This window comes from Diorhabda carinulata, chromosome 3 (genome assembly GCF_026250575.1).
Source record: "Diorhabda carinulata isolate Delta chromosome 3, icDioCari1.1, whole genome shotgun sequence".
Classification (NCBI taxonomy): Eukaryota; Metazoa; Arthropoda; class Insecta; order Coleoptera; family Chrysomelidae; genus Diorhabda; species Diorhabda carinulata.
Window position 1 is genome coordinate 3872360 of NC_079462.1, and position 27057 is coordinate 3899416.

The following is a 27057-nucleotide window of genomic DNA, read 5'->3' on the forward strand; positions in this document are numbered from 1 at the left end:
GGAAATAAAAATTCTATCGAATTTATAGAACACCTTCTGTCACAATTGAAAATATGAGTTTGAAACACTGTTGACTCCACGCAATCACGAAATTTTTCGGCTGTTTTCCCGATCAACTTCCTCAATCTATTTCCGGTTATGGAGTAGTACCAGCAAGTGTGTTGCCGCCATTTTGTTGATTTTTAGAATCATCGCAGCGTTCAAGTTGTCCGAGAGAGCGTGAAAAGTCGCGTCGTTGAAATCGTTCGATGTTTACCTCTTGGTCAACCAAAGGCTTTGATTTTTCGACTTAAATCTAGCTGGTTAATGTTCCCGCCAGCGTGCAGGTGCAGGACACCTCGCCTATTCGAGATTCTTCTCTCGTTGCCAGGGAAGCGATCGAATCTGCGACTCCATTTCCTCCATAGTCACCTGGCAGGACTCCTTTATATCATTTTTCAAAGTCTACACATCAGAGAAAAGCTTTAAATAAAGTTTTTATCAGTATCCATGTTTTTTCTGTTTTATACTCAATCTCTTTCAAATTGGGAGTCCAAAAATACTCATCTTTTGTTTAGAGTCCCTCAAAGTATGTATTTCTCAACTTATATTGATAAGTGCTGACATTTTCAGAGCGGGATCGGAAACTTTTTCAGGACAACCCTTTTGCAACTGTGAGGCTCTACATAACACGAGAGTTTAAGGCTTTTTCTACCGACCAAGTTAAGAGCTCCAGCTTATGCAATGTAGTGTACGTGGAGATCTCCTGGTATCTCTAGCAGAACTAGGTGAAAAGCAAAAAGACAAAAAGGCCCGAATTACAGTATCAACTTGTCGGAATACCTACTCTAGGACTTTTTCCAACAGTAGATGCTCAACGGAACGGTTTAATCACGTTCATACGTGTATGTGTGTGATTCGTGCTATCATGCTGTAAATTTCGCTTTTCGTAAACCAATTGATCCAGAGAATAAACACTGCTGACACCTTCTCCTCCGTAGATACACAGTATCTATCTCTTCTTCCATTTGCCTAAGCGTATTTTTTACTTAATCCATTTGAACCGATCCTAAAGCATGAATTCGTCCTTATTGTACGAGGGACCGAACCCAAACCCCGATCGCACACTATGATGGCCACTAATGCAGCAGTTGATTGGTGGAATCTTATCTTTACACATATAGATAAGAGACGCTACGCTATGAACTTAATAGCAAACAGCTTATCCAGTTCCCCATTACAATAATCAATTTTCAGAATCAGCGAATCATTTAAAAGTATAGATAAACAACAACATTATAAATTAATCTCCTGGAATCCCTTGATAAAACCAGTCACTTAACCGAGTAATATTCCAAAGTATGTGGCAACCGTGGCTTCAAAATCAACCATCAACTAGTCGATTTGCAGGACAACAGACAACATCTATCAACTGATACTCATAAAGTCATTTTAGCTATTTTTAATCGATTTTGTAGTCGACGAATGTACAGCGGAGATGCTATCCGGGAAACGATGTTTCTATACTATACTCCAAGGAATTGCAAATGAAGGCTTGACAATGAGACGTAAAAAATCAACTCCCATATGCTTAAGAGTATGTTCAACATCAAACATATTGCTAAATCTTCAAGGTATTGTTGCAGAACCGGAAAGGAAACATATCCTTGAAATATGTTCGGTGCGATCGTTGGGAAGATATTTAAAAAAAATAAAGAAAAAACATGGATTTCGATATAAATCAGTGATTAAAAGGCAAATATTAACGGAAACTAGTCGTTGGATAAAGTCCAGAAACGAATATATGACAAAAATGTGGAAAGAAGCCAAAAATCTGTATATTCTTGGATGATACATGATTTGACAGTTTCCTTCCATGATTTTATATTTCCAAATACGCCCTCTAGTGGTTGACCAAAAATTCTGAAAATAATTTCCACTTAAAAACGTTAAAACTTTTTATTTTCCGATGGCTGTTATTAGAAGCCCACCCGGTACCTTACTTTAGGTAATAAATAATTTATTCATTCGTCGTTTCTTCACAGCTTTTCAGAGGTTGAACTAAAACAACCCTCGTAATTCGTAACCTTCGTTTTCAAGCTCCTACTGTATCAATTATTATACTACCCAGTATATTAGGATGTTGGTGTTTGTACTTTGTTGTACGAACCTATTTTGCCGGATTTTGTTCCCTCTGATTTCTGATTGTTCTTACAAGGATTTCAGAAAAAGCTCACATATATCAAAAATCAATTTTATTCATCAATGTAATCTCCTTCGAGAGCAATACAACAATTCCAACCTTTCTCTAACTTCTCGACGCCGTGTTTGTAGAAAGGTTTTGTCTTTTGCATCAGAATACGGTTCAGTTTCAGCAACTTGCTTCTTCATTTGAGCTGAATTTCTTACCGGCGAGAATTTTTTCGATATTAGCAAATAGCCTGTAGTTACTGGGAGCCAGATCTGGAGTATACGGTGGATGGGGAAGCAATTCGAAGGTTATTGGTACATTGTCTTGTACAGTATTTGTTTTCATCAAGAAGCAATTATAAATTAACACACGAAATTGTTTTGAAAACAACGAACGAAAGTAACTTCACTTAAATGGCTGTCACTTTTATCTGTCTAGTCGAAATGTCATGAAATTTGACACATAGTCTTTTGAAAGTTGGTACTTCATAAACGTCAAATGGCAACGCCATCTATGTGTCAGTCACACGACTTATTAAGTGATGTAATATTAGTTAACTTTGAGTGTATGATCTTGGTGATACTCTTTGGAGTTAGTTCGTAACACTCCCTTTCTCGCGATTATCCAAACTATCTGCTTATACAGGACGATTCGAAATGAATAACGATAAACTATAATAGAGCGATTTTGCGCAATATGGAAGTTGTTTTTAACCTAATCAATACCAAAAAATTTTGTAAATATTCATACGAAGAGAAAATAGAATTAAAAGCGAAAGGTACGCGTTATTAGGATCAACAGATATTAAAACTGAATTAGATTCTTCTTATTTGTTAAATATACGGAGGTATAACGAAAATGTGTCGAAAAATAGATACATAATGTCAAAATTTATCAACTGTATTAAATTTTGCGGGGCATTTAAATTGGTTCGTGACCAACATGAAAATAGAGGAATATCCATTGGACTAATTAAATTTTCTGCTGAATTAGATTCAACTTAAAATGATCATCTAAAAAATTCTTCCATATATTCGAAAAGAAACCTTCAAAGAAATAGAAAACGATCTGGTGCAGTGTATACTTGAAGTTTGTCATGAGGAAATTAACAATTCTTCGTTTTTCGTGGATGAAACTACGGAAGTTTCCACAAAATCTCAACTAATAATAATATTAAGATATATCCGCGATGGTGAACCAATTGAACGCCATTGGAACTACCTAATTCCCGAAAAATACGACTCAGAAATAATTCTATCTGTCATATATCCTCTAATTCAAAATTCATCCAATAAACTCGTCGCACAGAGCTATGATGAAGCTCGTGTGATGACTGACGAAAATACAGGTGTTCAAGCCTTAATTAAAAATAATTATCCTTTTGTACATCACGTACAATTCGTCGTACGTACACTTAAAGACCCAATATTCAATTTTCGGCTGTACTTTTTTCATCAAGTAACACCCCACGTGCATATCCTATTCGATGATCAATTACAACTAAAAATTGAACCGAACGTAGTGATAAACGTTATCGATAATGTCGAAAACTGTATAAAAAACCAGATCCCATATAGGATTTTACTATGAGCCCAGTATAGGCCCAAACTTCTGCCAAGTATGTACAACTCTGGCCTTGGCTTGGAAGCTATTTTTTGCCCAGGCTTGGCGGGACTCTGGTATGATAACAATGTCCCTCGCTTGGTTTGCAAGTCTGGACCAGGCATGGTTGCCTAGATAAACCCAAGACTGGTCTGCTTCAATGGGCCAGGCTTGGTTTCTTAGATAGGTCCAATGCTAGTTTGCAAGTCTGGTCGAAGCTTGCCGAAACTCAGGGATTACGATAATGTCCCTCGCTTGGTTTGCAACCCTGGTTGAAGACAAAACAAATTGTAAATTTTAATATATGTTTTGTCATTAATAGGAGGGCCGATGTCGGGTTATCCAGAGTTCAGCCAGGCTTGGGAGAATATAGGAAAGCCGTGGTCGGGTTACACAGAGTTTTGTCAGGCTTGGGCCATGATTGGGTTGTCTAGGCAGGGTTTCCCAGTATTGGCCCAAGCTAAGCCCCGTCGTTCAAGTCTAGGGACATGATATGATATTGATAACATCGTTAATGAAGCAGAAGATACGCCACCGGAAGAGAAACGCAAACGTTAATTGATAACCGGATATCGGTTTTAAAAGTGTGTCGAGTTATTATAAATTGTGTAAAAAATCGGTTTAATTTTAAAGAGTATCTATTAGTTGCATCACTTTTCTATCCGGAAAACTTCGCAGATTATAACAGAAAATTTCCCGAGGATAAACTCGCTTCGTATTATCCCGGACTTGATAAAGAAAGGTTACGATGATTGTAGGGGGTTGAATGGCGCTCTATCACTTGAAATCACTCGAAATTTTCAATAAAAAATCGTCTAGCAGATACATTGAAAGAAACTAAAAAATTATTGGAAATAATTGGAGTAACAACTCCCGTGATAACTCAACAGATCGAACGATGTTTTTCGACGTTAAATCGAATCAGAACGTTTCTTAGAAATTCAAAGACTGAAAATAATTTAACAGCCCTTTCCATGCTATCCATCGAAAAAAAGTTTATATCCAAAATAGATAATTTTAATGATAAAGTTATTACAAAATTTGCAAACCAGAAAGAACGTAGTATGGGTATCATTCATAAGAAATAGATTGTAACATCGCAACGAAGATTGAATCTTGATGATTTCCATAATTTGGTTTAGTGCACAATATCTCAATATGTTCCCCAGGGGTGCGTCCCACCGCCCCAATAATCTAACACCCAAATCCGTTGGCACCACCATCAATGCCGATCTTGAAAACATTCTGGAATGGAAGCAATTTGATGTTCTAAGGTTCAGGATTTGCTCCTGGACATAAAATATCATCATCACCGCAAAATCCTTCGTTGGTGGTTGAGGTTGGGAACAATATGTCCTGGCATGGTCACGTGGTCGATTTAGCTAAGGCAGATTCGCAACATTTCGGAGCCCTCTTCAAGACCAAAAAGCTATATGCTCCGCAACAGCTTCTAATCCTCTACAAGGTCCATCTTTGGAGTATTGTCGCACATGGAGCTCGAATCCCAAGCATACCCTTAGGATACTCGACTCAATACAAGAGTAAGCAATTTGACCTGTAGCTGACCAGAAACTTGGACAGGTTAGAGCATAGAAGGAAGGTCGCTGATCTGATTCTGTTTTACCGATGCTACCACGACAGATGCTCTTCCACGCAGTCCAAAGACCTACTCGACAGGCAGACGTGGCTTACGAAAACCGAGGTCGCCTGTAGACGCCCAGAACGTCATTTTATCAGGACATCTTTCTTTGGAGAAGTACAAGCCTGTGGAATCAATTACCAAGGCACGTCTTTTCCGTTTACCCACTTATGCTTGCTTTTTTACATAAAAAGAGTTGGATCTGCAGAAGTTGTTCAAGACATTCATGAAAATTGAAACATTGCCAAAGCAGGCGCATATTGATCTTTGTGGTACGGTCCAGACAGCTCAGCATCGTCAATAATTCTGCGTCGCACGTCTCGTATTGGAAAACAGTGTGTGTGATTGTCAAAATACGAAGCTTTTCCATAAAACATGATTCTCAACGAATTGTCACCATAAAAAACATGGAATTGAATAGTACATGGAAATCTTAGACTTCTCTATAGTTTTAGATATAACCGCCATTTAGACCAATGCATCTTTGCAATTTCCTCATACCTGAGCGTGCCGCCGCGCCTCAAAGACAGCTTAAGACCTCTTCTTTCAGCTCTTCTAGAGATGGTAATCACTGGGGGCCGCTTCCACACATTTTTGGACCTATTTTCGCAATCACTTCGTTCGAAAACGATGGCCGGCCAAAACGTTGTTCGTTATAGATTTGTGTACGTCCATTTTTGGACTAACTGCACCATTTACGCACATTCTGCACACTTATACACTTGTCCCCATATACCTCATATAGTTTGGAGGAACGAAGCTCCATCTTTCCCAGGTACCAAGATAAGAATGAACGTTGTAGCTAGCTCGCAAGGCGGGAGCTGGGAGAAAGGAAGCCAAACTACACGCCAGTCTCAACGACCTCGCCATGTGACCGTGCATTTGAGAATACACAGTTCTCGGAACAAACTCTCTCAATAAAATGATAACCCATCCACATCATACTTACACAAATCCAGGCGAGGCGTTTGGAATCGAGGAGAGATTCATTCTGTTTCGAGACAGCGATGCGATCAGATATCAACGCTACGCCGCTTCTAGAGATTCAGCACGCGCGACGTAGTTTAATCTTTTGTTGTTGTAAATATTTTCGTTTTTTTGGTGTATATATAGTAAGTTTAAGTTATCGAACTTTCTTTAACTACTACCCTCGAAACTAAGGCTAGTGCCCAAAACTGGTGACCCGATGTAATCAACAAAAGACGCGAGAACAGTGAACATTTGTCTGTTATTATAAAGCGGATATACAGAGTGTAACACGAAGGGCTTAAGTGATATAATCGAACATTGAACAGGTAGGTAGAAGGTATTTGTTTTTCCCAAAGTCGGGTATATCAGGGAGGTTAGAAGATTACTTGGAATTTCCTGGGTTAGGTATCGGAGATGTGGACGGATAATCGTTGTATTGAGGTAGGTAGTTTGTTAGGAGAAATGTGTACCTGAATCAAGTATTATTAAGTGCAAGGTCACATGGCGTGGTCGCCACACCGTCTTACGACGTTCCTGTGGTCCACAGCTCCTTGTGCACCACCCTCGTATTTGGATTTGGTCTCTAAGTCAGTTTTAAGTAAGAAAATGCATCTGCAATGTCGACTTTTTGTTGCGGGGTCTACTCTCGGCCATACAGATTTCAGTCTTTGTCTTGCAGGGTCAAGTCTTGATCTTGCACGGTGACTTTTGCAACTTCTTGGAATCAAATCCGATCTTGAAAACAGTCGCCCAATTTTCAGGTCTCGTTTTCTTCGCATCGTTTTATTGTCAACTAAAATTCAAAAGTTACAGTTCGAACAATTTGTTTTCATTTTTGGCACGTTTTTATTAGTGATGAATACTACAACCAGCGTGGACTTAGTCTTAGTTTCGTATATGTGGCCATTGTCTTGGTCTTACAGGATAATACATACTCCTGGTCCTGTAGGGACCAATCTTGGTTTTGTAGGGTCCAATTTTAGTCTTCTAGGGTCCAATCTGGGTCTTGTAGTGTCCAGTTTTGGTCTTGTAGAGTCTAGTCTTATTTTTGCAATGTTTTGCTCTTCCAGTCAGACTATGATCAATCTCGATCATCACTATTTCTCATATGTTTTTGACCGACTGTTGGTCATCTTTAACTGACCCAAGACACAACATTATCACCATAAATCGATTTTGTTAGTGATGAATAAAGGACTATAAGACTACAACCAACGTGGATTTAGTCTTAGCGTCGCATATGTTGCCATTGTCTTGGTCTTACAGGATAATACATACTCCTGGTCCTGTAGGGACCAATCTTGGTCTTGTAGGTTCCAATCTTGGTCTTACAGAGTCCAGTTTTTGTCTTGCTCTTCCAGCTAAACTAAGATCTCGATCATCACTGTCTTTCATATGTTTTTAACCGACTTTTGATCATCTTCAACCGACTCAAGATACTACACTACCACCATAGATTATTTTGCATTGAATCAGTAGAATAGTAATTTGAAATAAGTAGTTGTCGTCTTCGTTTTGTAGTAGTTTCGTCTTACCAAAATCCATTTGGTGTACGTTCCTCGTTGATCCATGTTTCATCGAAATAAATCGCTTTTTCCAGAACACTTAATTCTTTTGAAAATTCCATTTCAGGGCAATCCTCATCAATTCGAACCGTTGCAAGTACTGCCGGGATATTATTTTCTTCGAAATCTTTCTTTTAAATGATTGTCTACTTGAAATTTTGGTTTTCCTGCAGCTTTACGTCCTGTTTGAAACTCTTTTTGGAATTAGAAAATGACTGTATTAAGTTTCGCGTTAGAAATCAGTTATAATTCCTCGTATATCTTCTCCAGGTGTGTAAGCGAGCGTCTTTAGAACTCTAGAACTCCGATGAACCATTTTTGTCATTGTTTTCGATATTATAGAGACCCGCGTTTATTGGTTATTATCTCCCCTCCTTTTATCTCAAACTGCCATCTAACTAAAATCGGAAGTTTCAATACCAACTATTGAAATTTCCTATTGTTACCTTTTAAAAATTCTCCGCCGCTGTCCTTGATAGTGGGGAGACCCAACCAATAGTTACCAGCTTGGCGACAGATGTTACGTATCCCCGTAAATGGAACCCGGACAACGCCCGAGCATGGCTGTTGACTAACTAACGCTTGCGCAAACGATTCTGCCGACAACGAGTGGGATAACCAGTCGCGCATATCTGATCCGGTCAAGAATATACCGATAAAACACAGTCTAAGCGAGTTCGTTATACCCGTATATCGATACGAAATCGTTTAGAATATGATTTATTTATATATTTCAATGAAAAGAACGGAGTATATGTTCTCTTTTATTATTATCTGCTAATGGCTGATTGATATGATTGGGCGTGCGGGATTGTTGGGATCGGATAATGTCACAAACACAAATTACCTGACGTGATTTGACCACTCCTGAATTATTTTGAATTATGAAGGCGACCTATAAGAAATCAGGACGTAAGGATGTTTATTATCCAAATTGTGATAGGATTGGTAATCATTTTATATTATCAGGTAGTTTACTACCCGATTCAGTTATACCGGGGACGCATGTTTGCAAATTCAAGTTTTGCAATGTTATTTATGTTTCCAAAAACAAAATCGCTAATTTTTTTTTAGGTTAGGTTCCGTTCTCCACCTGGTAACTATTTCGTTAAGCAGAATTCGATTGATTGATTATTAAATATCGGGAGCCATGTTTTATGGGGATTCATTGGAAAAACACGATTTTTAGGTTAGGTTAGGACGCTACGTTCCCCATCTAGTGACTATTCCTTTAAGTAGAATTAGTTAATTAAATATCGGGAGCCATATTTTATGGGGTTAAGTAGAATTAGTTAATTTAATATGGGGAGCCATGTTTTATGGGGATTCAGTGGAAAAACACGATTTTTTGGTTAGGTTAGGACGCTACGTTCCCCATCTAGTGACTATTCCTTTAAGTAGAATTAGTTAATAAATATCGGGAGCCATATTTTATGGGGTTAAGTAGAATTAGTTAATTCGATATGGGGAGCCATGTTTTATGGGGTTTCATTGGAAAAACACGATTTTTAGGTCAGGATTTAGGTAGAATTAGATAACAATTTCCTCAATAAAACAAAAATCATTCGAATTCTAACTGACCCCGACACAGGGTATACCGAGTTACCTTCTTTTGGAAATTACAAGTCACCTGCCTTTTATAACCTACTTAATGTCCATGCAATTTATACACCCAGGCAAAACGTTGGATCTTCATCGGGACAACGAAGCGAGCAGATCCCGAATGCCTAGATCTCAGTGGAGCTACGCTGCTCCTAGAGTTTCGGTACGCGCGTCTTGTCTTGTAAATATGTTTGTGTATTTTGTTTTGTTGGTATACACCCTACCGTTGTTTTCCCGCTGTATGGTTGGCGTGATACACAACAAATTAAAACAATACGATCGATAAGAATATTTAATCTAATAATTGAAAAATAATCGTCGTCTATTAAGTTCTATTTGTTTTTAAGGATATTCCAAAGATGTAAAGTGGAAGTAGGACACTTTATCACTTCCCTGTCCAATTTGTCCCTCAACAACTCAATCGGGTTGAGATCGGGCGACTGTGACGGCCAAATCATCATTTTCAGTACATTCTTTCCTTCCTTCCATTTCTTTCAAATATTCTTTGCACGACTTCGATGCATGCTTGAGATCGTTGTCATGCTGGAAAGTTAATTATTCTGCCGATCAGAACGTACTACATTTTCTATTGATATTTTTTCTAGCTCTCTTTGTCCAAAATCCCTTTAATTTGAACCAGGTTTCAAGTCGCATCCGTTCTTCCTTTGACCCGCGCACAAATTCTATAAAACTGTCTCCTCCTTATATTCTTTCGCTCACTGCAACCCCTTAATTTTATTTTGACGTCTTTAAAGAGGTTTCTTCATTACCATCATTCCAAAAATGACAGCTTCTCTCAATCTTCTTTTAACTGTAGAAGTACTCAAAAGCAGATCCCTAGAATCATTTATCTGAGCTGCTTACTCTGGGATCGTGAGTCGTCGATCGAGTTTACAGCTGCATACAATACGTTTATCTTCAGCTCTTGGTGGATGCATATTTTTTCACGTTGTAGTCCACGGTACGTCGAGGTATTTTTGAATCCGCGACAATGGTACGCTTACTTTTGTCTAGAATATGAAGACTTGTGATTTATGCACGAGTTTCAACGACGAACTTCACAAACAGATCTCACAGAGCTAACTGGGACTAAACTACAATCATAAACATCGAGGTTTTTGATGGTCCGAAGCATAGTTTGGTCGCGATGATCCCCCTTAAATAAAATAATAAAATTTCGTGACATGAGCTGAGCTTTTCTGAAACATCTCTAGACTCGTAGGTTAACAGGCTTACAGGAATAAAAAAATTCAGTAAACAAATGACTTCACTAAGGCCCCTTTCACACCAAACGAATCCGAATCAATCTGGATCACTCCGAATCAAGTTGAATCTGATTCGTCATCTCCACTCTTTCACACCAGCTGAATCAACCTGAATCTATAAAAATCCTTTCATCTTCTTTTTGTTTTCCTTCTTTTAGTTTAATTTTAATAGTTTAGTTTAATTCTTCACCAATTTTCCTCCACACAGAAGATATGAGATTTCTTTTGCTGTCATTTTTATCACTGGCGTCATAAATCGGACCGGACGAAGAATCTGACAGGTTGAATCAAGTGCGACCTCGAATCAAACCTGATTGAACCGGATTCGTCCGGTCTGAAGGCGGGAAAAGAGTCCCTTCACATTTAAACGGAGCGCTCGAAGCCGAATCTTGGTCAATCAGATTGATTCGGATTCGTTTGGTGTGAAAGGGCCCTAAGATCTAAGACAGTCAAGAAAGACGCACCTGCATGTTTGTGGAAACTCTTACAGTCCCTCTCGGAAGTATATCCTTCGAAACTGTTAACTGTTGAGCTCTGTATTTTGTTGTCTTGATTTCGAAGTGATTTTTAAATATGTGGAAGTGTTGCATGGGCCTGAAACGCGGGGAAAAATTTTTGGTTTTTGCCTTCCATTAGGAAACCGATTAGAATTCTATAGATAGCCCTCAATAGACACTTGGACATTGAAATTTTGCTCCACCTTTAACTTTGGATCAATTTATCTCCTTGATAGGAGGGTTGTGATAGAAGATTCAAAGGCACGAATTAATTCAACCCATGTCATTAGTAAATCGAACCATAATTTCCTTTGTTCCATATTTAATTCACCTTTTTTTGTTTGACAATCCTAATTACCCCCTTTGACTTTTAACAAGCGGTATAAAATTATTGACCACGCAGTATATTTAACGAAAACGTCTACAACCGTCCCAACTCCCGATAATACAAAAACAAAATAGAAACACGCCTATTCGGAAGTTTCATTCATCAAAAAACACGTAACTCCCGACTTCCGTACTCCCCTAAAAGCGTGGCGGAGTTTTCAATATCACGTAAGGCCAATGGAAGGGTCGTGAAGCGCAAGGCGGCATGTGGCGGCGTCAGGGGAATGATGGAGTAGGCGCCCTAAGGGATCAACGAGCATTGGCTTCTTTATGAAGTACCTTCGAGACGAAAGGGGTGAAGGATTCGTATGAATGAAACAAGGGGGTGGGTTAATCAAGGGTGGTTATTAAAAGTGTTGACATTGCCGTTTATTTTTTGAAGAGGGTATATTATTGGTGGTTGCTCGAGACGTTATTTGAATTTAGATGGTTTAGTCGTAAATTAGGGAGAGGGAGGGAAGGTTTTTTTAATGGAAAATAGGGTAGGTTCTGTATTTTATTCAACTTTTGTCATCGAAATAAATATCTAATGTCCCACCTAATCTGATATACCTATTAATTTGAAATTTAATGGTTCGTTACTATCAATCATTATTAAATATGAAATGTTGCCAAAATACTGACACATTTAGAAGATATTTCAATGCTGAAGACACAAAAAACTCAAGTGTTTTTCAAATTAAGTCAAAAAAGTTCTATATTTATCGAAATTGACGCGGTGTCGGCTTACTGCAACTGTTTGGCTCTTTATTGAAAAAAAAAAGAAGACCGAGTAGGAACTGGACAGAAGAAATTAAAATGAAAGGGGTAAAATGGAGGAAATCACACAAAAGACACAGGAAAAGAAATAATGGAAACTGCTGTGGAAAAGGGAGCCAACTCAATAACTCAATTCCAACATGCCTTTCATCTGAAAAGGTAAAAATGAGGATTATAAGCAAGTGAGTAAATACCGAGTCCAGCTGTGGCACCTTTTGTGTATGGACACGCCAACCGTAGCTCCGTTCACAGAAAAAAATAACACTCGGTATTAGATACGTTCGGAAACTCCAACCATTACTCAGCGTGATACTCTGGACCCTCAGTGTGATGATTCGAGCCTCAAGATGACCACCAGTGCGCGTAGGGTGAAGCGAGGGTCGATGGTACAATGTTATGATCGAAGGTCGATAGTCTTTATTGTTTCCGTACCCTTACATCCCAGTGCAAACCTTTTTCTCGTAACTTTCTGTCTCATTTGAACGTCGGAGTGCATCAGCAAGAGCCTCAACCAAATAAGTCCATCTGAGCTTTATCTCATACCCTACTAATCCTGACGGGATTAACTGAATGAACTTAGTTTACGTTTCCTCTATCTGCGGATAAGTGAATATTTTATCTACTTAATCTGATTATATACATCCCTTACGAATGATAGCCGCCCTTTCGTGATCTGCGTATTCATCTTCTACGGTGAAACACTCCACTTTGAGCTTTACTTGTTCACTCTCCAACCTATCAAAGTGTCTTACTCGCTTCTCTCATTATCCTTTTACATTTTTTTCTATCCTTAACGATTTGTTTCCAGTTCCTCACCCTCAACGCTGCAATATTCATGTTTTAGGTCTACCTCTTGGTCTACACTTATGGCTGGTTTCTATTCTGTTACATTAAATCAGTATTTCATGAGCATCGGGGCCATCGGCGAAACAGCGGAAACATTCACGACTATAAGGGCGCATAAGGTGATAGTCCTTCAGGAAAAGAACAGGTTTTCCGGAATCTCCTACAAATCTAAGGGCCCTTTCACACCAAACGAATCCGAATCAAGTTGAATCTGATTGACCAAGATTCGGCTTCGAGCGCTCCGTTTAAATGTGAAGGGACTCTTTTCCCGCCTTCAAACCGGACGAATCTGGTTCAATCGAGTTTGATTCGAGGTCGCACTTGATTCCACCTATCAGATTCCTCGTCCGGTCAGTCTTGAATCAACAACCATACGAGATGGACGTGGAGTTGTTAATTTTAAAAGTTAAAGAAAATAGTGCGATTTATGACGCCAGTGTTAAAAATGACAGCAACAGAAATCTCATATGTTCTGTGTGGAGGAAAATTGGCGAAGAATTAAACATTCCAAGTAAGAATTATTCAGGTTGATTCAGCTGGTGTGAAAGAGTGGAGATGACGAATCAGATTCAACTTGATTCGGAGTGATCCAGATTGATTCAGATTCGTTTGGTGTGAAAGGGGCCTAAGGGAATACGAGAAACGATTCATAATAAGGAATGACAGCTTTCTTTGTTCAGTCTCCAACCTGTCATAGCTTCCTACTCGCTTCACTCATTATAAGCTTCACTACTTTATATCCTCCATGATTTGTCTCCAGTTCCCCCCTCTACCTGCGTTACTTGTTATTCCCAGCGTACTTTAGGTCGACCTAAAGGGCGTCGTATAGCTGACTTTCATTTTATTAGCTTCCAGTTCGTATATATTCAAAGTCAAGTCCTAATATCTTCCTTAAGATCTTTCTCTTAAAGATCATCTTCGTCCTTCCCCGACAGACTCATGGTTTCACATGTAATGACTGGTCTATGGTGGATTTGGGGTCTACTACCCAAAGGATCTATTGAATGTCTGGTCTAATTTCGGAACTGTATTTCTCTACTTTGTGTTCGTACTAAGCTCTTTACTTCTCAAGAATTTTACATACCTCACAAATGAATTGGGTGGTTCTACGGCCAGCTATTCACTCCTCTTTCTTTTACCTTGAAATCCTTGTGTCTACTGTTTTCTACATTTGGAGGATATATCCATTCTCATTCTCATTGGCTGCTTCCCAGCTGGTGCGCTATAGCACACACCTTGTAGTCTTAAATCATGGATATATCACCAAATTCAGTTTCAAGTTTCATCTTCTTATAGTGACTAACGTTGGTGATCATCATGGTAATCCAGGATGTTCGTCTTTTTCCAAATATTTGGCCTTGCAGAAATGTCTTGGTACAACGCGTATTCGTCCGAATACTGCGATTTTTTATGGTTATCAGTAATTCTCTTTCTTTTTTCATTCTTCTGAGGACTTCTTCGTTACTTTGGCGCTCCAGGTGATCATGATTATTCGTGTATACAGCTACACTTCGAATGCTTCTGATTTTTTGCTAATATCTTCGTTTAAGATCCAGGAATCAACTCCATGAAACAGGACAGACATAGTATCTCAGAATTCTTAGTTTGTTTGTGCGACTCTTGAAGAAGGCACTAATCTTAGTACCAAGTTTCATCTACCCATAGCATAAATCAGAACAAATCTAATGGTTTCTTTAACTTCTTTGTTTAATATATCTTATAATATGGTTCATCTTTACTTAGATATGACTCTGCTTCCTCGCCTGAAAGCTTTCCGTTATCTACAAATCCTCTTCCTTCTGATTTCATATTCATTTTGACTGATTTACAATACGTGACTGCCCAGCAATAGTTGACCTTTTCCCTGTGGTTTTTTCTACACAAAATATTTCAAAAGAACACGTAGGATCTATCTTTATATACGCTTTTCTTAATCATTATTACTCATTGCAATATGCTATGATTTTAATCATTGCCCTTTCAGTTAAAAACTCATTGATCCGCCCTCGTACTCACTCACACCCCCATAAAATTACGAAAAGAATAATCCTATAAGACAATCTCCCCGATCAGGTTTATTTGCATCTGACACGCTATTACCCGTTCCACGGTAAACGGTAAAATTGATCGTACGTCTGTGATTGTGACATATGGTGGAGCGGAGACCCCATGGGGTATCATTAATCATATTTGCATACAGTATATACGGCGATATGACGTCGAATTTAATATGTGTGTACCATAATCAGAAATGGCTGACGGGAATTTGATATCGAGATATTTTTTTACGTCTAGTAACGATCGATGCCGAAATATTTATTACATGGAAATTATCTGGGTTAAACAATATGATGGATCTACGAGGATTGTTTTGAGATATGGCAACAATCAGAACGAGTGCTACTTGAGGTGTTCAGAGACACTTGAAACATTTATCTTGGCCAAAAATGGAAGCAATACAGCAGTGTGCCTGCTGAAACAGCTTGCTCCAAGAGCAATATAATCATTCCCACGCTTCTCTAACTTCTCGATGCTGTGCTTGTAGAAGGATTTGTCTTTTGTCTTCATTTCTGATACGCGAGCATTTTTTTGAGATCAGCGAATAGCCAGTAGTCATTGGAAGCCAGATCCGGACCGTACGGTGGATGAGGAAGCGATTCGAAATGTAATTCGTTCAATTTAACCATCGATTTGTAAATCGATGCATTGTTTTATTGAAACAATGGTTTTCTCCACGACATATGAGGCCGTTTTTTCTTGATTTTTACATTAAAATGATCCAACAACTCTATGTAGTATTCGCTATTGATTGTCTCTCCTTTTTGGAGATAGTCGATGAAGAATATTCCGTGCACATCTCAAAATACTGAATCCTTAACCTTCCCAGCTGACTGTTGTGCCTTTGGATGCTTCGGACGCGGTTCCCGGACGTTACCCATTGGTAACTTTGGACACAAAACAAGCAGATGATCGTCAAGATTGGTTGGTTAACAAAAGAGATATTGACGGACCGTCAAAATCGGTTCTAATCCAATTCTAAAGAACCGTGTTTGATAAGCTTTATATTTAATTTGCTGTAACGAAAAAACCAAAAACTGGCTACGCGATGTTATTAAAAACATGACGACTTTGTGGCGGGGAGTGACCTTGATCGTCGTCGTCGCCGATACTCTTCATTCTCGAGCTATAGTCCAAGTGTTTATCACGGATCAAGAACTCTAACCTAGAAAAAGAATAAATATTATTCTCCACCTCCTCCAGGATTAGGTGTGTTCCCAAATAGATTTTTCTTTCTGCGTCTTATTCCTCTTGCTGCTCTAACTAACTAACATTCCGATCTATAAGAAGTGACAATTTTGATCGCCATCATTAACGAGCTCATTGTTATAATCGTCAGCCTTTCATTATCACAATCTTTAAACCCTGAAGGTTGGTTCATAAGTTCAAATAGTTCTGACATAAATTCAATCGAAAGCTCTTCAGGTGCTAAAGCTTATTCCAAGCTTCCTTTAGTGTGATTTCCTCGACGATATCTTATCGCCCGAGCAGTAATCATTCCTTATGTAGCAATTATATTCTGTAGTACCGTTTGAGGCTTCCAATAACTGTCGCATCAGTTGAAGTTAGGTTACATTCAAAGGTATAAACAACTTCAAAAACTTTTATAACGAAAGATTGCTCTGTAAAACATTTCCATAGCTCCCAGTCTCGATCATTTAAGTCTCTGGTAGATATACGATGTCAACCCTTTCAACAAATGCTTGTGTCTGACTACGATTTCTTTTAGTATTTTCTTTTAATATAATAACATAAAATAGAATTCAATTGAAGTAAGTAAGTCCATCCTTTTTTCTAAATAATCCATTAATCTTCTAAACGGTTGGGAGTTCATTGAAGTGACATTCAAATCTTGAGGTGAATTTACCTCTTTAGTAAAAACTATTTCTTAAAGATATGACCAAAATGTGTAATCCAAGGGATTAAATTCGCATGACCGAAGAGGCCAATAAATCGGAGCTTCTGCAGCTCTACCGATCCATCGATTCGGAAAATTGTTTCTTAACCAATTACGACACCTTCTATCAAAGTGCAGTGCCCGTATTTATTTAACTTTGAAACAAAAGATCCTGGATTTTTGTGAAAATGCTACGCAGGATAGCCAGGAAAACCCTACTGGACAGGGAAAGAAGTGAGAGTATCAGAAGAAGGTGCAAAATAGATGAGAAGAAAGAAAGAATGGAATGAGCACATAAGTCGAATGGATAACAACAGACTGGTCAAGATAGCGCGCGATAAATCCCCATTGGGTCTAAGGAGTACCGGCCGACACAGAAAAAGGTGGAGCGACAACCTTGAAGCAGGATAGAAGGCAAAGAAGTCGAAGACAAAACAGGCAATTACGACTAATACACGGAAGAAGAAGAAGTTACAAGAAACAAAAGCGCTAATGGTTTTATTGTCCCGACTTTCCCATTCATAAAAAAACTCAGCGGAATCCCCAAATGAAGAAAAAACTTTGAAATACCTTTAGATTTAGAAAAAAAAATGATATTTCCATTCCTTTTTTGATAATTAAAGTACAGAAAGACTAAAAATCGCTTTTTAAATATTGAATTTCTGTTTTTTAAAAGACGTTTTGCTATTTTCCTTTTGGTACGAATAATAGGAAAAGTAGCAATCCACGTAACTGTCTAATTTACATTACAAACAAATTTCCCAACCGGTCTGAATAATTTGTAAAGTTTCCATTATTCAGATTGTAGCTATTAGTAATAATTATGTTTTCTTAACGATAAATTGAAAATTTTCCTTTCAGAATTTAATACGTTATCCTCATTATTTTATCTGTTCCTTAACAAAGTGGCAATAAAATTTTAAAGCATATCAACAGAGCTATAGAAATTTGTATACTACGGCATCCAAAAACCAATTCACAACTACCCTCTCCAATTTTACAACTGCAGTAAAACGTCAAATCACCACTCCAAGCGTCCCCGAAACTTCCCTCGTAAATATCACCCCACGCTCATACAACCTTGCTGAGAAGGGCAAGATAAAAAGGGGAAACGATACTTTATAGGGTGATTTTGGTAAAAGCAAAAATATTTTCGTTCATTTTTGATGTTTTTATTTTATTTTTTTAGTTTTAACATTCGAAAATTTTAAATCAACTCACAGATAAAAAACTTTTGTGAAATTTTAAGGTTAGGTCACCATTATTTAACCCCTATACTTACCACCACTTAAACCCATTTGGTATTTCTAAGACCGACTTAAATCTTTTTGTGAGGACCCGATAAGGACCTTATCAAGTAATTCCGAAACCTGGTAAGGTATAAATAACCTGACAAGGACCTGATGAGAACGCAACGCATATCAGTAATGAAGTTTATCTTATATGGTCCTTTTCAGAATTACCTTACATGATCTTGATCAGGATTGCCTCATAAGATCCTTATCCGGATTCCCTCATATGCTCCTAATTAGGATTACTTTACATGGTCCTCATCAGGAATGCCTTGGCAAGCGCGACCCCCCGAAATCCTGTTTAATTTACTTGTTTTTTTTGTTTCAAAGTCAATGAGGAATTGAGGTTTAAGGTGAAAATTGCGTAAAACAACGCAATTAATTGATATTTTGTGGGTTAAAGGCTTAAAATGCCATATCTTTGGAGAAGGACTCGTCCTAATACTAACGACCCCCCCTTTGTCAAGACCCTAGATCCTCCCTTGTGCCTTGGACTGCTCTACTCACGATTAGATTTTTATTCTGGTTCGTATTGGATTAAGATGTTCACACAAGCAAAAATTATTTATAAAAATACGTAATTTTTAACCCCCCATCTTTACAAAAAAAAATAATTATAATTATTTTATATAGAGAAATATTTTAACCAGGTTTCAAATAGGTTTCTAAAGAGCGATTCCATTATTGTTACTGCTCCTCTGTCTATAGGTTTGTCAGCCACTCAAAATCTTCGTCACTAGCAGACGAAGATGGTTCCGAAATTATTGCTTCATCTTCATCGAACCAACCTGCATCCTCAGGCGATGTTTGAAAGCTTATGGCAGCTAATCATTGTGACCGTACTCTTCCACGATGGTCTTGGGCAGTCTTGCCATGCACGAAACGACTGTGCAAGTTCTTGAGGTCATATTGTACCGATTTTAAGGCATCTACTTAAACCTTTCTAGAGGTCCAAATTAACGGAAAACCTCACAAGAAGTGGTGAAAACTAGCATGATACTTTATCTAGCTAACTAGGTACCACGAGCTTGCTTGTAGTTTGAAAAATTGGGCAGGGTGGCGGTGGGAAAGTATATGGAAAGACAGATTTCCGTACATTCCTCGAGCGGGAACAGCAAGATTCGTCCGCGCATTTGATCACCTGTGATTCACTGACGTGCAAGTTATCTTCAGACTTCCTATATTCCGCCGAAACATCTAGTTTTCAATATCCATTTTCCCCCATATCTTAGCAAACGTCTCCCCAGCGCACGTCTTACCAAATCATCATTAATAGTAATTCTAGTCCAGTTGTTTGCTGAGGGAGGCAATGCGACACTGAACACCCTTGTATACGATCTGTCCAGGAGCATTAGTCGCTATAAACAGGGCAAAATGGCAAAATTTTTGACTTTCCGATAACACGTCATATCTTCGACTTCCATATACACCTCTGAACTATTTCGTTATGATTATTACCCAAATAAATAATAATTGTTAAGTTTCAATTGAAGTATAGTGTTATTTTCGTGATCTACCCCGTACGTCGAACCCTTACATTCAACCAACCCCAACCCTCGTTCAAATGTGACCAATTTCCTCGTCAAAAATCTTGTTCGTCTAGTCGTAATTAAATCAACCCTCCTGGCCTACATTTGGAAGTAGGTCAATGTGTTTTGAGGGGGTTGTTACGTGATGGGTAAAGTGTCATATCAATAATCATAAAAAACTACCGATTACTTATGAAACTCCCTCTGTATAATGTATATGTATAAAAAGCCCAGTCGTGTTTTTATATATCAATTGAGTTTGGAGAAATCAAAAATATATTTTTGTCTAAGAATACTCAATAAATCAAGCACTTTCATTTAAGATATAATATGAGTGAGTTGGTTGAGTCTGAGTAGAGTTAAGCGCCGACACTAGACTTCATTTTCATACAGGCTAACTGGGACTAAACTACAATCATAAACATCGAAGAAATTATTCACAATTAAAGAATAATGAACAAATCAGCCGGTTACTGATGACCTTAAAATGTCGATTCGTCGCCGTTCGCAGCAATTGGGCCTCTGTTACTGCACTAAGTGGACAATTTTGCGAAAGGATTTGGGTGGAAAACCTTATAAGATAAAGCTGGTGCAAGAATTGAAGCCACACGATCTCCCACAACGTCTAACATTTGGTGATTGGACGCTGGCACAGTTGATCCACTCTTTTATCGAAAAATTGTATTCAGTTTCTTTCTGATTGAATGGATACGTCAAAAAACAAAATTGCCGCATGTGGACTGAAGACCAGCCAGCAGCATTGCAAGAGCTACCAATATATCCCGAAAAAGTTTCTGTTTGGTGTGGATTATGAGCTGGCCGTACTTCTTCAAAAGCGACAATGGCCAGAACGTTATAGTGAATGGCAAGCGCTACTGTGTGATGATTGACGATTTTTTTTGTCCAAAATGGAAGAATTGGACATGTGGTTTCAACAAGCCGGTGCCACACGGCACGGCATTGGCCAAATTGAGATCCGCCTTCATCTGACGTTCGGGGCCCGTCAATTGGCCGCCTAGATCGTGTGATTTAACTCCTTTGGACTATTTCTTGGTGGACCATGTTAATTCTAATGTCTACAGGGATAAACCAGAAACGATTGACGCACTGGAAGACAATATTGAAACATTTATTCGTGAAATATAGTCCGATATTTTGAAGAGAGTGTGACAAAATTCGACCTTGTGCATGGGCTATCTAAAACGGAGCCGCGACCATCATTTGTATGAAATCATCTTCAACCATTAAATTATACTGTTCGTTCTATCGATTCCAATAACAATTTCATCAGTTTTTTCAAATTTTTTGTGGTTTTTTGCATAATCAAATCCTATACCTCTTAAAAAATCACTGATTATTTTGAAATTTAACGAATGGATTATGGGGTAGGTAAAAACTTTTGACGGGTAGTGTATATCTAAATTTTGGGTAGTTGGTTCAACTTCACTAAGACAAGGCCCGTATATTCTCATTTTTAGTAATAAATACATCCGTATAAATGTGGAAAAAAAATCAAATATCTATTTATATGTCACTTATCATTTACTCTAGATTCAAGTTGACTGATATGTGTAATCAGTTCGACCTTCGTGGATTATTTCGGATAATAAGCAAAATAATGGTTATTTTCACTTTTTGTGTGTTTTATGAGTGACTGGCAGTTAATTTATATTAACTAAAAGGTATTCCATCGAAAAATATTTTATTAAATGTGGTTTTTAACTAGATATTAATTTTAAAAAAACTTGCGTCACTTTCATTTGCTGATTTACTTCGAAAACTCATTAAAAAATGTTTTCTAATCTCAAATTAATAATGACAATATTACAAAATTTAGAAATATTTTATACACTACAGTCAATTTTTATATACGAGAGAGAGTAAATAAGTAAGTAAATTTATAATGCAAAAGGCTAAAAATTTTATTTTATGTCATTATAAAGAATCTTTTCCCAACAAACTTCACCGAAATACGATTTTAGGTATTTCCATACAGAAAGAAAATCCTAGTTGTGTATTCGTTTAGTTGTAAGGTGCAGTGTTTAATCTATAGTGAATTTTAGTGTGATTATACCCGGCCTGGGTCTTCTGGACTGCATAAAAAAAGGTTGATTGTTCGAAAATACTCACAGTTGAAGAACTATTGCAGTGTTTAGAAGATAGATAGACGGATATTTGTCGGAGTCTGAATCTCTACGAATCAGAGGCAGAAAGTGATTCGGATGAAGATGGACATGATGGTGACCAGTTTTCAGGAAATCGATCGGCTTCGCCTGTAAATAACGGTCCAGCTCAGACTGTCCAGTGGACAAAAACAGGTTCATTAAAACTATTCACGTCTGCAGAGTCACGTATGACAAATTGGAAGCATCTTACGGCTCCAGAATTGAAAATTTTCAGGTCTGCTCTATCATGCAGGTACTATTCAACTTAAAGGAATACATGACTTCTGGAAAACGGACCCGCTCTTCAATATACCCATTTTCCGAAAGCATATGTCAAGAAATAGATTTCTTTTCATCGCTTATGCAAAATAAGATCTGCGGTCGACTTTTTTAATGCAAAGATGAATAGTCTCTATCACCCAAGAAAAGAATTGTCCTCAGACCAAACTATGGTGCTATGGCGAGGGGTTTTACAGTTCAAACAAATAAAAACAATAAAGCTTTATATGCTTACAGAATCTGATGGATTGGTGCTGAAATTCCGCGTGTATGAAGGTTCATCAGATGAATATGGCGGAACTGGACATACAACCAAAGTAGTTGAAGAAAAGTTAGATCAACGATACTTCGACGACTTTTACAACAGTGTTGATTTAGCTACAAGCTGGAAAATGATAAATATTGCACCGGCACCCTAAGAAGTGACCGCACAACCCACAGACGTCATGAAAACGAAATTAAAACGAGGAGACAACTTAGATATCCTTAGAAATCCGAAAGCTAGACATTGCTTTTCAAAAATTGGGAAAACCACGAGTGAACTAAAGGAGGGGCGTACTGAAACCAAAAGAGTGTCTACGAAGCTACATTCCTGCAGGCAAAACAAAATGAGGAAACAGACGACGTTTGAATGCAAACAAAGCTCTGGGAATCCCCGTTTTTGTGTCATAAAAAAATGTAGTTCTTGTCAGTTTGGTATCTCCTATATTTTTTGCTACTTGTTTATGTGATATTCCTCATATTTTTGTTTGAATTTCTTTAAAGTCCTCAGCGATCTGTTTCTGTGCCTCGAAGAAAACGTAGATATTCGAACTGCTGTATTAAAATATGTAGTTTTTCACCGCGCAATGCATAAAATTCGCGACCGCACGAATCCTATTACGACTGCGCCAGTTATAAATTTAAGTTTCGCAAATTTCTTTTTAAAAATTTTATTAACACAAATACATAATTTACAAATGAATAAACTCTATTAATTATTTATTAATTAATTGTTTTTTGTTTTGATTTTGTTGCGTATTAATTTTTAGAATATTCTAGATTTTTCTTCGTGTAACTCCTTCATCTCTTCGTCTTCTTACGTTAGGACTAGGTCCTGTATTTTCATCAAGGGTTTGCCTTCATCTCTAATAATGAAAAATACCGGGGGTATTTTTCAGAACCTGCTCATCTTCTTTCTTCAAATTCATATTCTTTTCCTCAATTTTCTGATTTCTTAAAAGTCTTCCTGTTCCTCGAAGAAAACGTAGATATTCGCGCTTCTGTATCGCAATCCTACTACGACTGCGCCAGTTATAAATTTAACTTTTAAAAATTTATTTTTAAAAACTTTATTAACACAAAAACATAGTTTTACGAATTAATGAACTCAATTAATATCAAACGATTGAATTAACAATAGTCATTAAATGAACTAGATTCATTGAAGAGTGTTTAAAACAACCCAATTTCTATAGTAAAATAAATGCTGACACATGTTTACAAAACATGATCTTCTTTACATGATTTATGGCATAAATAAAGGCAACAAAACAAATCAAACCTAATGGCTACTGAGAGTGCCTTTTCGATATTAAATAAACATAGACAATAAGAATTTAGGTTAATACAATCAAAGAAACAGTAAAGAAGTTACGTGAATATTATCCTGAGGGTTATCTGACACATATATTGTTAAAAAAAACTAAAGTCTCAACGCAAAACTAATAAAGTTAACGTTTTCCAGATTCGTGGAATAATTCAAAATTCCCCTTTTCCGTCTAACAGCGCCACATGTTTCTCAAGGGAGTCCGACAGTTGATCGGGCCGCTCTCCCAATCCCCGGGGAGGCGCCCTTTCCCAGCGAGACCCTCGCTAGAGCGGCCCTTCCAGTTTTCCAGACAACTCGCCAGCGCAGGCACGCTACCGCAGTTAACTAAGGTAGGATACAGATCACGAGCAATATTATCTTTTACAGTGATGCCAGATTTAAACATAAATTTATATATCGTAAAGTGATTGAAAATATTTTTGAATTTCTATTATAAAACAGTTGAATGTATCGCGTGATAACTGCATATACGATGGTTATTCAGAAAGTATTCAACGCTTCCGTTTAGTTCTGCACTGATCGAGTCAGTCGGCGTTCAGTCGTTACTACGGAAATATTTCCACGTTCCATAGAAAATTATTGTGAAAATTTTGAAACATTGAGAAATTACATTTAATAGAACACTGATTTGATGTTTTTCTAAAGAAAATATTGAAATATGTTCAGAAGTGGATGTAAATACGAGAATATGATTCAACTTGCTTAGACTTGGAAGCACCAGGTCGTCCAAAATCGTCTATACGTAAACTGATAATGCAAGATCGTCATGTGACATACAGTGAGATTGAGGCGTACTTAGGCGTTAATTCCACTCCCATACATTCGATATTGCATGAACATTTGGTAGTAAAAAAAATTTATTCGCGTTGGATACCGATACCGATAATTTGACAATCGTTCAAAAAAAGCTCGCGTCGATTGGTGGGAAGAAATGCTGAAAAATTTTAATCGCGGTGCTTCAAAACACGTCTATAACACCGCGCTTAATATTTTGAAAATTAATAAAGCCAAATCCAATTAGAAATATTTGTTTTTATTTGTTGATCTTTAAACTTAAGTAGCAACCCTCGTATAACTTATTTCTTAGCAATCTTCGTATATATTTATATTTTGATCTAAATAACCAGTTTTAAGTATATGTATGAAGATATGAATGACATTATACAAAAATTGTTTTTTATAGTTTAAAAAATACGAGGGTTTTTAGAAAAATATTCAAATCCACTTTTTTACGCAGTCGCCAAAAAATTTAGACATTTATAATAGCGATTGTCAAAGGAATTTGCAATGGCAGCGCATATTTTTTATATAAATCGGCACAATGGAAACTTTTTCATTGTTATAGCACAACGCCGACTGATATACCTCGCACCATACCCCAAAAAGAGACTAATACGCAACTATTCATTGGGAATCTACAGCTGTATAACAATAGGATGGGCGACGTATAATTTGAAAAGAAATTGTTTGAAATAATTCAGAGAGATTGAAACAATACCTAGAACGAGCCTAACCTAACCTAAAAAAAATGATTTTTATTTAGAATCTCACAGTTTATAGAAGTATTGTTCTATAACAAGTTCTTCCACATGTTTTATGATAAGTGAGATCAAGATTTCTCTATCTCGATCATCATATGGAAGTTGTGCCTACCAAATTTAGCCTTATCTATCTGCACCGCAGTACCTGGTCGTTCAATATGTCCCCTTTCACTCTGGTAATTCAGATACTGCTTTGTGATGACTTTGCAGAATTGTACCAATCAGCCACTGTTTCTGACGAAGCTGCACTATCTTCTTGCAAGAGCTTCTTTTTTGCAGTTGCATACTAGTCCTCATTGGCCAAACTTAACATACTTCTATGCTCCTCGAACCAGGAACCCGACGTTGCACTGAGCTCAACTATTCTTGGAAATGGATCATACCAGAAGAACTGAATATCAAAAATTTGCAAAAATTACTTCAAAACCCTTTCAGAAGAACAAAAACCTGCAAAATCGACGAGTTCAGATTTATGTTTCACCTAATGGCGATTGAGGAATTATCCAGAAATCCAATACTCTGGGTGGTCTTCATAGGCCCTCGCTAGCAGTCGAATGGGGGCTAGGGAAGTTTCCTCATGGGTTTTTAGGAAAAAATAGTGATACAGCCAGAGAAATAGTATTACTGGGGCTGAATTGGCACATGTATTCGTAGTATCTGTAAACAGACTTTCCGCAAGACAAGGGATGATTAGATAGAGTGTAGTTGGTGTTTGCTCTATAAACGATTATGGGACGGTTGTAGATTTTATACGTATGAAGTGTGGTAAGAGGATGGGTTGATCCGAATTTTCCTCCTAGCTCCTTCATGAGACAGACTCGCCTCCATACTTTGTTCAGAGTCAGATCGAACATCCAGTTAATGCGAAAAACAAAGAACAAAGCCTTAAGTGGAAATGACATAGTAGAAATCTTCTGGGATGGTTGAAGTCTATGGCTTGGGTTTTTTTGAGAATTGGGAATTATCCTCTATTTTCTGCAGAAATCCGAAAATATATTCAGAAAACTGTTTGGAACGATACAATACAGAAAGTTTGCAGCACGACGATAACATTAAAAAAGTTGAGAAAATTGTGCTCAAACGACCGTTTTGAGACGTCATCGTGAAATTTTTTTTAGAACACTCCTCGTACATATAAATTCCATAAATTATTCAGAAGGTAAATCAATATAATTCAGTTAGTAGCTTCTATTTAGAATTTCATCATTGAATGAATTAAAATTTTATTTAAGAATTTATTAAATATTTTTTCGAAAAAAAGGCGAAATTAGACAACGCCGCATCGAAAGTACATAATCGGATTCTGGATTATTGATAATCGTGGGACGAGTGGTAACCAAGACTATTACGATTAACGTGAATTGGCAGAATTAGTTAAAAATCCTATTTAGTTCTGCTCGTCGT

General features: G+C 37.5%; 1 protein-coding gene across 3 annotated transcripts in view; it reads left to right on the forward strand.

The window, feature by feature from the left end:
• LOC130891817 (D-2-hydroxyglutarate dehydrogenase, mitochondrial) overlaps positions 1-27057 on the forward strand; it is a 66347-nt gene that overhangs the window by 17598 nt on the left and 21692 nt on the right. For 2 of the 3 annotated variants that reach the window (XM_057796827.1, XM_057796826.1), the window contains exon 2: positions 24248-24441. In XM_057796827.1, the coding sequence (XP_057652810.1) occupies positions 24295-24441 (147 nt within the window). In that variant the 5' untranslated portion in view covers positions 24248-24294. Of the gene's footprint in view, positions 1-21633; positions 21760-24247; positions 24442-27057 lie in introns of those variants that run through there. The other variant, XM_057796828.1, reaches the window with a different exon arrangement.